We start from the raw sequence: 14,793 nt of genomic DNA, 5'->3' as shown, positions 1-14,793 counted from the left end.
TCAAAACTCATGTGCCAGTCATGTGTATTCACTCGGAGCGTGACAATCCCGAAACAAGATGGTATTTGTGGTGTGGAAAGGCATGGATTACTTGGGTGGAGGATCACAAAGTTATCCAATAGCCTTTGCTTTAGTGAGTGATCAGACCACTTTACCTGGTAATGGGTGACTTCAGTGGGCGGGGGACGGACGGACCCAAGACCACAGGATTTTTTTCTCAAGTAAAGTTTCTAAATGAAGCTTCCTCTATTTCCAGTAACAATCCTTGTGGTTACCACATTGAAACAGAGCGCTTAGCAAGCAGCGGATTTCCTAATTTCAAAAAAATTGTTACAGTCCTAATTCATGTGTACTTACAACCATACACCTAAAAGTGGCCAGCCTTTAGTTTTATCTGGCTCTGTTCCCAAGGCTGGAGTTCTGGTGTGCACATGCTGTTTGATCTGCAGTTTGTTGTGAGGTGGAGTTGGATCGTTATATGGTTCTGGATTTCGATGGCCACTACCCCCTAGTCATAGCCATGACTTGGTTTGTCTTTTTGGCATGCCCTCCTATTCCCTAAAGGAGCATCTCCACCCACATCATTCAGGTCCTCCTCCAAGGGTCTTCTAGCAGTTCCCCCACTGAGAGAAGTGAAGCTACAGGGAACCAGGCTGAGGGCCTTCTCGGTAGTGGCACCCGCCCTGTGGAACACCCTCCCTTCATATGTCAAGGAAATAAACAACTATCTGACTTTTAGGAGACATCTGAAGGCAGCCCTGTTTAGGGAAGTTTTTAATGTTTGATGTTTTATCACTTTTTATTTTTATTAATATTTTGTTGGGAGCAGCCTAGAGTGGTTGTGGAAACCCAGCCAGATGGGTGGGGTATAAATTCTCCTCCTCCTCCTTCTTCCCTGCCCCCGCCAGGTGCTGACATGGTCCTTTGCTCCTTGAGGGGGAATTTCCCCATAGAGCTGTTCTTAGTGCCAACAGTTTTGTTTGTGGCTGTCTGGACTGTTATCCTGAAGGGTTTTTTTTTTTTTTTAAAACTGTGCCATCCAAAGTTCAACAGTTGCATCTGATCAACTGTGTTGTCAGTGTTTACACACATCTGCTTCCTCCAATCCCAGCACCCATCCGTATCTTGTTCCATTCTTTCCTAAATTTTGGAGATGGAGATCACCCTGAAACCCTTGGCCTTGTTTTCAGCCATTTTTGAAAGGGAAAAACCAAGTGTTCCTGCTCTCCCCCTCACACACAAGCCTATTGTCTTTATCTATACTTAGAACATAGAACCAAGCCGATTACCACAATCGTCACAGTTTTGATTAATAGGAAGTGTAAAAAATTGTACAGGCAAGCACTACATTTGATTATGGGATAACATTAGCCCTGTTGTTCCACTGTTCATTTACAAGTGAAGATTAAGATGTGAACCAATAGGTTAAATAAATATTAGTGATGAAGCAGGTATTCTAGTTGAGTTATTGAGGAAAGGAATATATATATATAACTAGCTTCTGTTGTATCCTTATACCTTCCAACCTTTCATTATATCTCAATTTGGAAAAAAAATGAGGTGGTATTTAATCAGTGCAATTTCAGTGGAATGAGATTAAGCATAGAAATAAGGCCTTGCCTGTAGGAAGAGACTGTTCAATTGTTTTCTTTTCAGTATGAACAGAAACACCTGGACATAGAGAACATGATGAATGCCATTTTCAAAGGGACCTTTTTGCAACGCTATCGGTAAGAACCTTTATGTACTTGGAAGGAGTCTCTGGTCAGAATATAGGCACCTCAAGGACAGACTGGATGATGGGATTCATTCTACTTGGGGCTTCGTCACAGAATATGCATATTCTGCAGCGTCACGTAATCGTCCTGCATATGTGACTCAGGGTTTCCTGTCACTTTGCATGGCCTCAAACACAGTACTTTTCGATAGAATGTTCACATATTGTACTGCCTGCCCTCACATATTTGCTTAAGTGATAGCAAGCAATAAAATTTTTTTATAATGTTCCAAGAATACTTTTGTTCTGTTGCATTTTTTTCCTTAACAAAAATCTGTATTGCAATTAAACAATGAACAGTGTTCCATTTTTATTTTATTTTAAAGTGATATTATTCCAGAAATCCGGGCCATTTGCATTGAAGAAATTGCCTGTTGGATGACAATGTATCCTGATCGGTTCTTAACGGATAGTTACTTGAAATACATAGGATGGATGCTGTATGATAAAGTGAGTATTTTCCCCCCTCGACAGTTGAGAAAAAAAGTTGACGCAATCTGTTTTTCACAGGCAGAATCCCACAAAGTTGAAAAAGTGGTTTTTCCTTTATAGATTTCTTTGTAATTGATATTTGAAATAACAAAGAAAGAAAAGGGGGGCGGTTAGAAAAGAAGGAGAGGGAAAGAGTGAGAGCAAAGAAAAAAGGAACCCATCAGCCTACATTAAAAATATAATAAACATTAATGCACCCACCTTAATCTAAACATACAAAGTGGTACATGCCACCCAGATAGGTGTCTACATGAAACTGAGGTTTATAAGAAGTAGGTTAAAATATAGCAAGGGCAGTAATGTCCCAGACCACTGCATAATAAATGGGTGAGTGCTTATCTTTTGAACATTTTTATTTATTGAATTTATATCCCTCTGTTCCTCCCAAAAGAGTTGAGGGCAATGAACACATCTGAAGTTTTTAAAAGGAAGCATTCTAAAACTGTTAAAACCATGCTAAAAATGGGTTTTTTTAGTTTTAAAAAGTATAGGCCTCTTGGTGACCATAAAGGCACACAAAATCTACTTTTGTTGCCTTGCCACTAATTTAATTTAATTTTAAAATATACGGAAACCTATGGCTTCATAGATTTCTTGCATGACAACTCTTCTTTGTTGAAAAGGCATTCTTCTTTTATTTTGCTTTTAAAGTACAGCAGTTTGTTGCAACAATTGAACACAGCACTATATGTGCCTTGAGTGAGGCAGGAGTAAGCACCGTTGAGTTCAGTGGGAATTGATTCCAGGAAAGTGCATATAGGATACAGGTTCGGGTTTATTTGCTTTTTGCCCCTTTAGGGAAAACCCCTAAAGAGTTCCCCTCTACGTCCTTGAGGTTCCCCAGAGTGTGCTAATCACTCACTGTTACAGTGGTACCTCTGGTTAAGTACTTAATTTGTTCCGGAGGTCCGTTCTTAACCTGAAACTGTTCTTAACCTGAAGCACCACTTTAGCTAATGGGGCCTCCCGCTGCCAGAGCACGATTTCTGTTCTTATCCTGAAGCAAAGTTCTTAACCTGAAGCGTTATTTCTGGGTTAGCGGAGTTTGTAACCTGAAGCGTATGTAACCCGAGGTACCACTGTATTTCTTAGCAATCCTGTTTCAGTTACATACTCAGTTTTCAGTTACAGTTTGCTACTCATATGCACAAGTGGGACCTGCAACAAAATATTGCAATGTCGAGTGCTCTTGTTCAGGGTTCGAACCAGATAGCCAACCATCTCCCAGTCCCCATTCCTCTTTCTGCTCTGGTTTTCCATTCCTTCCTTTCCTTTCATAGTAGACATACTCTGTTGGGCGGCCACTGAGTGTGATCAGTCTTCATCAGACTGCTTGGGGAGGTTTGTTTCCCTCTTACTCCCACCCACCCCGCTGCAGATTTTTGTAGTTCTGTAATTGTCAGGGTGGCCTCAAGCCTGCTAATACCTCAGTTTTGTGCATGAATGATTCTCTGTTGACTGCACAAAGGTCATAGCTTGGTGAAAATGTTCGCCGAGTGCCAATTGAATGTATTTTGCCCTTTCAATAACACCGATAGTTTGCATAGTCTCAACAGTGAACTTCATCTTCTATTTCATCCTGTATTCCAGCAACCTGACGTCCGACTGAAGTGCCTTCAGGGCCTGCAGGGAATATTTGGCCAAAAAGCGCTGGGTTGTAAAATGGATCTCTTCACTTGCAGGTTCAAGGTGAGCTTGAACAATAAGTGTCTCCCAGTTTGATATTCTGGTTGGTTTGCCTTGGAGGGGCTGACCATTTTCAAAACAAAACCCTGAATTCTGTAGCACTTTAGGCCTATCAGTGGTGTACAAGGTGTAAATTACAGGTTACTTTAAATGGGAAGTGTTTTATAGCTGGTATACAAGGGTATATTGTATATATGCGACTTTAAATGACATGGTTTCCCTTCTGCCCGTGACCCAATGCTGAGAGTTTTAGTTTGGCCAGAGTGCTAGGGCTCCTCGCAAGAAATCAGTTCCCAGGCTTCTCTGGGAAGAGAAGTGAGTTAAACTAGCTTTAGTCTGTGCTTTAGGCATAAGCAATCTGTGAAGTTGGAAGATGCAAGCCTTCCTTTTTACATGTATAGGCATGCTGTGGTTTTGCCATTATTGCTGGGAAGCTGTTTCTAATTGCACAAAGTTACGGCGACCGCCTAACCTCCAGTCTACATCCATTTAACACTAATGGAGATTCCTTGACTCTCAGGCAAGAGACCTTAAAGGAGAGTTCCCTGATTATGTTAACACATTGAAAGAGGTTAGATCGGAGCAGATCGGACTTGATTTAGTATTCCTCTTTGGACAGAAAGCAGGCTTGGAAAAGCAGGCTCTTTAGAGAGAAGTTCATATGAACACAACCCATTTGGAGCCTTGTCTTTCGTTTTCATCAACTTTGTTTGAATTGCTGTGCAGAGACTTGAAACGTTGGGTGCATTGCTAGCATATGTCAGTGTTCGCAGGATGTTTTGGTACCTTGCAGTTAAGAATGCCAGGATCCAAGATTGAATCAGTGGGGACTTTGCATCATAGTCTTGAATCATATCTACAAAAGGGAGGACGCTCCTTTTTCTTGTAATAGATGGGTAATTTTTTAAAACTCCTAATTAAATTACAGACTACCTATTCCCCCACTTATAAAGCTCAATTCCCAAGACCAATTACTGTAAAAAAATGGTAGAACATTTTTGACCTTTTCAGTATAAATATACTAATAGACAAGTTTGGAATGTTTCTAATATATTTTTGTGCCATATTCCAGTCTTGTTTGCCGTGACATGGATCACTTAGCAACAATTATCAGAAAAGACTAGAAGTGCTTCTTATTTTTTTCAGTGATCCCAGTTAAGAGAAGCTGTGTTTTTGTGCTTTGACTATCTCTGCAGTAGTGAGACTCATCTATGTACAGTATTTGGGATTTACCAACTTCAGATACCAGTGACACCTTTAAACTGAAAAATTCTGATCTTGAAGCCTGCAGGGGGTGCTACAAACCATCCATTGCAAGTCAGAGCAATCAGCACCCAAACTAAAAAAAATATATTGTGGAACAGTTCTGGGCCATGAGTTCTATGTCACAAACACAATGCTTATTTGCTTTTCAAATATGTGTCACTAAGGAGTTATTATTCTCTCTCCCTGTATGCATTTCATTGTGACCATCTCAACTTGCAGCTTTTACTCTAGTTTAATCAAACTGAAGAAAACAGCGTAATCTCAAAAGTATGCAGTCTGTCGAAAAAGTATAACTTCTTCAGCAAAGACCCCCAGAACAGAATCTTTACATTTTTCTTTTTTTTTTCTCTTCCTTTTTTTGCATCCATTAGGATCGACTTGTGTCCATGACTCTGGACAGGGACCATGAAGTAGCAGTTCAAGCCATGAAACTCTTGATGCTTATGTCACAGTAAATAACTTTTTCATTCAAATCTAAAGTCTACTTGGGTGCAAGACGCAAACTATAACAAGTTAAGACTTGGGGCTGCACACTTGCTTACTGTGCTCACCAACCTTCCCCTCCCACTCTCCCTAGTCTCCCCAGTTTTCCCCACGGTAACCCATTAGAGATTAGACATTCCCCTTTCCACCCCATGCTGCTCCGGATCCCAAGACTGGCTGGCTGCCATTTCTGGGTGGTTTCCCCCTGCACTGCTGCTTCTGCCACTCTTCATGTTTCTGGTCAACTTTCTTGTCCCTGTGGTGCTGCTGCTGCTGCTCTTCATCCTATTCACAGATGCTGAGGCTGGCTGTTGCTTCCGGGCAGCTTCCCCTCTGTGCCCATGCTGACTCTTAATGATAACCCATGTCAGTGCTGGTAGCAGCAGCAGAGGCCCAGGCCAACCAGTGAGGAGCAAAGCAGGCAGTAGAGGCACTGGGTGGCTGGAAGATCTGAGGCCCTGAGGCTGGCAGGTGGAGGAACTAGGGGGCTGCCACAGCCTGTTCAGACTTGTCCCTCCATGGTGATTGGGTGTGTGTGAAGGAGCCTGGGCTGTCCATCCACTGCCTCTCTTCACACTGTAGTTCACAGCGCCACCTTTTTGTGGTTGTGCGAACTACAGCGTGACGATGGCTGAGTGCAAATAATAGAGAAATCCCTCATATCGTGCCACATCGGCAACTGTGCATAGATGACTGTGAGTGCCAAATTTCTCAGATTTATTATGAATCTGAACATAGCACATTGCAAAGATTAACACATTCTGTAGCATTATGAATTGTTTTTATATTTATGCAAATAACGTGACTTCACTTTTGGATTTATCTAACTTATAAACCTCGTTTTTTCAATTGCTAGTTAGAAGCATTTCTTCATCTTTTGAGTATGGCAACTGCTTATGCCAGTATTCCCAAACAGGGCTAGCAAATGAGTTTCTTTCTGGATAATTTTTTGACTGCAGTTCCCGTCATCCCTGACGGAATGCTGGCTGGGCTGATGGGAGTTGGAATCAAACAACTTAGTGAGGGAATTAAGTTGGATACCTCTGCTCTGAAATGACACCCACAAGCAATGAGATGGCGGCTCACCCCTATCCACACTTGATTTTGCGGATACAGTCGTACCTTGGATTTCAAACACCTTGGCTCCTGAACAAATCGGCTCCTGAACGATTAAAACCCGGAAGTGAGTGTTCCGGTTTTTGAACGATTTTCAGAAGCCAAACCTCCAGTGCGGCTTCTGATTGGCTTTGGTTTCTGAATGTTTTGGAAGTCGAACGGACTTCCGGAACGGATTCTGTTCAGCTTCCAAGGTACGACTGTATATTCATCCAGGCAGTCTAAGCACTTTTCTGTGATATTTCAGACAAGGTTACCAGTTTGTGAAAAAAGGAGTGGGGGCTCAAATATACACTTTGCCACTTTCAGTGGGTGACCTCTTTGGGATATGGTTAGTTCACCACAAGTAATGGTGGAATATACTCAAATTGTTTCACTTAAAAATTATGCCTTGCAGTTTGTCAGATCTAAGCCTTAGTTTGTCTGGCGCTGCTTGGGTTATTTCATTTGTGTATATATTACAGCAGTGAATAACCGGTTTGGTTACCTATTCAGTGTTCACATTGGTTTCGTGCTACAATTTCCCTTTTTCAATTCTGGGGGAGCGGGGGCACGCCATTGTTCAAGTGACTCCCACGGCACACAGATGATCCCTGTGAACATCGCCATAGTGTCATCTCTGTGTGGTGTTTGCTTTTTCCTGGTGCATTGATAGCAGAACAAAGTACAGTGCAGTTGTCTCTGTGCTCATTCTGGTCCTGTGCTAGGAGGGGTCATGTGCCTTTGTTATGATACAATGATGATTTTTAAACCATTTAAATGTTACTCTTGTTCTACAGCTAAACTGACAAGCATTGCATTAGCACTGCAGCTGTTCAGCATTTCTGACTTTGCTGTTGTCGCTGCACAGTGCAAACTATAGTCCAAGTGTTTAAAGAACAACACATGTTATTAGGAAAGCAGAACTCAATTATTGGACTGCCTACTCATACGTCAGGCCTATTCAGTTCAAGGAGACTTACTCCCAGGTAAGCATGCATAGGATTGCAGCCTGAAACCTAAGCCTGCAGTACCAAAGAGTTTTTGTCTGAAGAGAAGAATTCAGGCGCATCCTAACACATATTTCTGTATCTGTGACATGTGAGTGCAGTTCTCCTTTTCCTATTTAAAATCCTAGTAGAGTCGAGAGACTGCCTTGTTGTTGTCTTTGTTTCTTCTTCCATCTGTTGCTGTTCTCCAAAGTCACATAGAGCCCTGTGGATTTGGTCTAATTACTGAGAAGGTGTGTTCAGGGAAGACAGAGATGAAGCTAAATAGTATGCGGAAAGGTTTCAAAAGCATATTTCTCTTTTTGGCAAGCTCAGCATTAACCATCTTACGTCGAATGAAATTTTTTGCAGCAAGCCTAGTAATTTGCATCAAACTTTTTTTTTTTTTTAAAGGCTTCCATTTCCCTTACAGTGGTACCTTGGTAGCCGAACGGAGTCCGTTCTGGAAGTCAATTCAACTTCCAAAACATTCGGAAACCAAGGCATGGCTTCCGATTGGCTGCAGGAAGCTCCTGCAGCTAATTGGAAGCCGCGCCAGACATTCGGGTTCCAAAAGAACGTTCGCAAACCGGGACACTGACTTCCGGGTTTGCGGCTATCGGGAGCCAAAACGTTCGACTCGCAAGTCGTTCGTTAACCAAGGTTACGACTGTATTGAATTCTGAACGGAACAAATGCTTTTCACGCCTTTGCACAAGAAGAGAGGCTCTAACTCCAGGTGACACGATTTATTATAATTCCGGGTGTTCATGTCATTCCCATTGTGCAGCAAGGATTTGAGTACAAATGCTCAGCTGTCTTGGCATTGCAGACTAGTTAAACCCGGGGCGACTTTATCATAGGAATGTTCTGGGTCGTTTTGCTAATTCATAGGTTTACTTTTCTACAGATTTGTCCTCCTGGTTGTCTTTGCCACAGATCTGACTCCTCTAGGCAAGATCCAGCAGGACCCCCAAATGTTATTCAGTGCTGCTTGTATTTATCACCACTTTACACTGCTGCAGCTATGTGTATGTGTGTGTTGAGAGAGAGTCTGTTAAAAAAATCATCCATGAATTTTATTGCCCTGCATTTAGCTCAGATTTTCAGAGGCAACAGCTGGCATGAAACAGGGATATAACAGTCCTTCATGAAGATGAGATATTACCTTCTTAGCATGGAGAGTTCGCTAGAATAATTTCATTGCACTTTATTGCGAGCACTGGAAATACTGGGCTAAAGTTCAGTGAGTTTGGAAAACAACATTGAAAACAAGCCCCACTTTAGTGATTAGGCAATTGGAAGAGATGACTGAAGGCGAAATACTAGAAGGGAATATCAGTGTGTGAGCATAGAACTACAAATAGCGGAAGGGTTTAACACTAGAGGAGGAAGGAATTTTGGCTGGTAAAAAGCGGGGAGATCTAGCCAGCAGGAAATATAGGGAAGGAGTGTGCAAAATCTGCCTTGTCAGTTTTGTCCAGAAATACATCACACTTTTAAAACATTCTTTAGTGTTGTCCCGACAAGGCAGTCTTTGAAGTAGGAAAATGACTGTACTGTGGAGCTAATCGTGGTAGGTTTTTATAAAAGTCACACGATACCTTGAACTGCAGGTACTAAGCCTATATTTTTGCTTTCCTTCCCACAACTGGAACTCCTTTAAAGTCTAAGAAAATTAGAGTATAATTTATATTTTTCCTTTCTTCTATGTGTTGTTTAAAGCCCAACATTGTCATTGGTGGCTCAGGTGGCATCAGTGGCGAGGAGATTCTTTTTCCAGCTCTGGCAGGTTTGCCAGCTCTGACCCCCTTTTTTTTGACAGAGATGACTTGGCCCACTGGACAGAGAAAAATAAAACCACTGTTTTTCAGTTGCAGTTCCATTTTACAAGAAAGTGTCTCTATTGAAAGCTTGGGAATGAACTATGCCTATTTAAAAATCAGTGTACTTGCTTGTGGTTATATGTGATGGGAGAAATTCTGTGAGAGTCCAAATACTCCCTCAGTTCTACAGTGAAAAATAATAATCACATATCCAACCTCAGTTGGTGCAAAGCCTCCTCTGATCTTACAGCACTTATCATATGGCATCATCCTGCCACTTAAGCCACATTTTTCTTCCAAGATCTGTCTTTTGCACCCTTCTCTTCACTCACCTCCCGTTCTTCTTGTCTCTCACCAGCTTTCTTTGTTCTTTCGGATTTCTACTTTCAATTGAGGTATTTTAACATTGTCATCATGGGTGAAGCAATGTGGACATGCCCTTCATTATTTTTTTTTTTTACCAGATAAAAGCTGAAGACCTTTCTAGGCTTTCGGAATTCCTATGCTGCCATCTTGCCAAGGTCACCTCCATAAAAATAAACGAGATCCTTTTGAAATTTCTGTTGGTGAGGGTGGAAATGCTCAGAGGAAACTAAGCTTCCGTTGCTTCCCTAGTGAGCCCCACCTTCAGTTCTCTGCTACGTGTTCTGTTCGTGCTCAGTCACAGTGAAATATGGAGGAAAATGATATAACACAGATTTGGTATGCGAAGGCAAGACTTATTTTTAGACAGCTAAATACCGGCAGGCCCTTCTGGCTTAACCTTTATCTGGCACTTGGCATTCCGTATATTTGCAGCAGAAGCATTGCTCTCAATGAAGTATTCCTTGAATGTGTAATTCCTGGTTCATGGCCTACAAAACAGAGTCACTCTTTCTGAGGTAAAATAAGACACCATTGGGTATTGACCTTTACAAGGAGCAGACTCCATTAACTGGTAGTTATTTATTTTTACTATTTACTTTGTAGTTATGTTGGTATCTCCAGTAAACAACGGCCAAATTAATTGAGGAGGGGAGAGAACAGATGCTTCCCTTCTGCCTTTAAAAAATTAAGAATATTAGGCCCAATTGGCAGACCATTAATGCAGAAGTTACACTCCACCTACAGTGTCTATCTGCTCCAAAACCAGCAGGGATTCTCATCTCATCTATTGTAAATCGCTTTGATATTTTTAAATCAAATAGTAGTCTATTAATATTTTTACAAATAAATGATACATTTAGGCCAGTGATGGCCAAACTTGGCCCTCCAGCTGTTTTGGGACTACAATTCTCATCATCCCTGATGACTGGTCCTGTTTAGCTAGGGATGATGGGAGTTGTAGTCCCAAAACAGCTGGAGGGCCAAGTTTAGGGAAAATCACATCACAGCACATAAAAAAGGACTTATTTAAAATATTTTTTAGAACATCAGATTGGGAAAGAATGCCCTAAGCTAAATGTTTACTGTATATTCTGGCGTATAAGACTACTTTTTAATCCAGGACAATCTTCTCAAAAGTTGGGGGTCGTCTTATACGCCGGGTAGAGAATCTGTGGTCGAGTATATCTCAAACTCTATATTTTAACTGGAAAAGTTGGGGGTCGTCTTATACGCCCAGTCGTCTTATATGCCGGAAAATATGGTAGGTCTTTTTTTTTTAATGTTGACTTAATGGGTACTTCTGTAATGTTACATAGCAAAGCATAGGTTTTCTTTCCTAGTAAATATCTTGGCATACTTTCCAACAATTTTGCATGCAGTTTTGTATAACTGATTCTTGTCCAGTGCAGAACGACACATACACAGGGAAATGAAATTTCAGAGGCATTGTCTGATTGTTTTCTAGGTTTCTGAAAAGCTTGTTTTTTTATTCTGTGATGCCCAGTATGCATTTTCATGGTGAAGCTGCATCTACTGTACTTGAAATCATTTGTGTAAGAAACTTTTATTTTTAAAAAAGCACAAGAAACAAAAATAACAAGCAGCTCTCTGCAAATGATGGACAGTAGGATAATGATCAGCTTGCAGTTTTTCTGAGTCTGCCTTGATCCCTTTGTGCTTCCAACCCTCTGCTCTTGCATTGTTTACAGTGAGAGCAGACACTTAGCCCAAAGTGTGGTTTTCTAGAGCCTTTTCTTTGCAACTCTGTCCCGCTAACAGAAACGTGAGGTCCAGTCAACTGGTTGTTAGTGAAATGCTCATTCTGCAGCTAATTAGCTGCTAGGGGACAGGACAAGATAGGGGCACGGTTTGACTTGGATAGATGGTCATTTGCTAAGGAGCTGTGCTGCCTTAACATGCAAGGGGTGCAACATTGTTCCCAGGGTGGCAGAGGCATTGTTTGCAAAACTTTCTTTGTGTTGGGACTTGTATCTCCTTGGAGAAAAAGGTGGGATACAAACACAGTGAAGAAGAAGAATAATGATGATGATGATGATGATGATGTCCCTCACAGGCTGGCTGCTCTCAAGATCTTTCTCCGGTTAGCAGAAAGGTCTTGAGAGAGTTTTTAAGTTCGTTGCAAACTTTGCTGTGAGCAGGAACCCTGGCACATTGGGATTTCCAGTTGGTGGGAGAGTTAATTGTGCCAAGATCTCAAGAGCAGCTGATGTGCCTTGGGGATATTGGCTTGCAAACTCCAGCCCCACTTAATCTTTCACATTAAGTGCGACTGAATGTCAGAACACTGCTTCTGCTGACATCTTTGCCTAATGTTCACCGAATGTTCTAAATATGTGACCAAATTACCTTATTCATTCTTTCCCATGATTGTTTGTCAATTCCCAGAGAGTCTCGCGTGTTACATTGGCATAAATGTTTCTGCCATCGAAATATAATTTACTGCCGTATGTTATGGAAGACTTATAGGACACAGTGCTCAGAAGGCTTAGAACAGAACTTTGCGGTCTCTCTCCGGCAGCAACAGAATGGACAGAAGAGGTTTCATGACTCCATGTGGATGTAGCTAAGTTCAAAGCTGCCTAGTGACTAAACACTGTCCGCCCCAAGAAAGTAATGCACAGTTAAGCCCCAACCCAAAGTATTTACAGGCTTAGGCTGCAATCCTATGCACGCTTACCAAGGAGCAAGCCCCATTCGCCGAGGAAGACTTCTGGGTAAATGTATAGGGTTATGCTGTTAACGTGTGTGACAATGCCCTTTTTGACAAAGCATAGTTAATACCATGTCTTTGTACAGGAACTATGAAGATGCGTTGTCATCTGAAGACTGTGAAACCTTATACCAGTTTGTTTATACCACCCACCGACCACTGGCTGTAGCAGCTGGGGAGTTTCTTTATAACAGGTACCTATATAACAGGTGTGACTATTTTTATTTGGCACTTGGTTGGCTCCATAACAGCAGAGCCTCCCCCTTGCATATGCTATAAGCATCATAATTCAACACCCCCCCCCCCTTTTGAGTGATTGTGGTCTAGGCTGATTCTTGTTACATTTTCATTCGGTCAGATCTCCACCGGTGTAAAATAAGCATGCAAACGTAACCAAAGAACTGCATTAGCAAAAATGTTGATCCTTAAGCATGTGATGGGATGCCCAAATATACACTCAGACAACTAGTCCTAGTTTATTTTTATGCATACTTTTATGTGTGTGAGTGTGTGTGTGTGTGTACACATGGTTAGGGCTAGGGCAGCTATACTCTCTGCTAAAAAAGATAAATCGGTGTAAATCAGTTTTGTTTCACCAGGCCTTAACTTCATCTGCTTTTATCTGTTGATTTGTCTTGCCAATGCTTGCATTTCTTAGTTCGTTCTTTCTTCTTTTCTTTTTTCTTGGTAAAACTTTCCTTAGTTCTTTCTGTGCATCCAGATGGGAAGTTCTTTGGTCTTTCATAGATTTAATTACTTTCCTTTGGATGCCGTCAGAGAGTATAGAACCCAGGTGAATTTTCATCCACATTGAGTTCTTCTGTGAATATTTCCTACCCATTTCTTGGCTGTTTTGTGTTAGATATATGTTGGAAGGAATCCAGAATTCTCTGCCTGCCTGTGTGATTATCATATAATTTTGAGCATAATGCCATTTCCTTCAGTGTGAAAGTTGACCTTAAAGGGAACCTCTTTTTAAGGTGTTAATCCCTCCCTCCCTTGCCAGAGATGCTTCCTGTGGGTGTGATAGTGAGGAGACATTGTTAGGGTTCACTGAGGAGCATTTCAGGCCGAATGCCTGATCTGGCTCTCTAATGATATTTTGCAATTATAGTTTATATACACAGACTGATGGGCAAGGCTTGCTACAAAATGTTGCCTAGCATTATTTATTTCATTACATTTGGATTCCACCTTTTATCCAAGGAGCTTAAGGTGGTGTACATGGTTCTCTCCCTCACAACAACCCTGTGAGGTATGTTAGGCTGAGAGACAGTGACTGGCTCAAGGTCCCCCAGGGAGCTTCATGTCAGTGTTAGAAACTGAGATATGAAAGCTAGGAGCTAAATGGCATCTTAAACCTAGGTTATGGGTGCAACAATGGAATGTCTAGGCGCACTTTTTTAATAACAAGAATACAAAGCTGAAAATGAATGAACTGCAGCTAAAGTATTATGTTCATTTTTCACATGGTCTAGTTCTTCCCCTGCCCACCTTCCTAATATTCTTAAGAGGGTCTCTTCTCCAGTCTTCAGAGAGTAGCTGGAAGTGGGGAGGCAGAAAAAGGTCCTCCTTTCCATCCACTCTGCAGTTTTAATCTGAAATTAGGTGCAGTACTGCACCCCTGACCTCAGAAACTGCTCGCGCTAATGAACTTCCCTGTTGCAAAATGTGCCTAGAACAATGGGAGTTTCGAACACTGCATCATGGGTTAGTAGGGTCCAGAATCTGGGTCTCCCAAGTCTTAGTTCAACACTCTGACCGCTTTACTGTGGCTCTTAGGAAACTGCCTTATGCCCAGTCTGATTGGTCCCTTTAGATCAGTGCTTCTCAAACTTGGGTCCCCAGCTGTTGTTGGACTACAACTCCCATCATCCCTGACCACTGCTCCTGCTAGCTAGGGATGATGGGAGTTGTAGTCTCAACAACAACTGGAAACCCAAGCTTGAGAAACACTGGTCTAGGTCTGCAATGACTAGCAGCGGCTTTCCAGGGTGTCAGAGAGGGGCCTTCCACCCACACCTGGAGATGCTGGTGAGAGAACCTGGAGCCTTCCGCATGCAAGCCAGATGCTGTACCATT

The 14,793-nt window shown here is 41.9% G+C and overlaps 1 protein-coding gene across 3 annotated transcripts in view; it reads left to right on the top strand.

The window, feature by feature from the left end:
- Positions 1-14,793, top strand: part of LOC117045920 (cohesin subunit SA-2-like) — a 55,540-nt gene that overhangs the window by 15,913 nt on the left and 24,834 nt on the right. For 2 of the 3 annotated variants that reach the window (XM_033147491.1, XM_033147488.1), the window contains 5 exons: positions 1,657-1,730; positions 2,104-2,227; positions 3,860-3,958; positions 5,593-5,672; positions 12,798-12,905. In XM_033147491.1, the coding sequence (XP_033003382.1) occupies positions 1,657-1,730; positions 2,104-2,227; positions 3,860-3,958; positions 5,593-5,672; positions 12,798-12,905 (485 nt within the window). The remainder of the gene's footprint in view (positions 1-1,656; positions 1,731-2,103; positions 2,228-3,859; positions 3,959-5,592; positions 5,673-12,797; positions 12,906-14,793) is intronic. The other variant, XM_033147489.1, reaches the window with a different exon arrangement.

Source organism: Lacerta agilis, chromosome 4, assembly GCF_009819535.1.
Source record: "Lacerta agilis isolate rLacAgi1 chromosome 4, rLacAgi1.pri, whole genome shotgun sequence".
In the NCBI taxonomy this organism is placed as follows: Eukaryota; Metazoa; Chordata; class Lepidosauria; order Squamata; family Lacertidae; genus Lacerta; species Lacerta agilis.
Note: the sequence above shows the minus strand (reverse complement) of the source record. Positions and strands in the feature narration are given on the sequence as shown.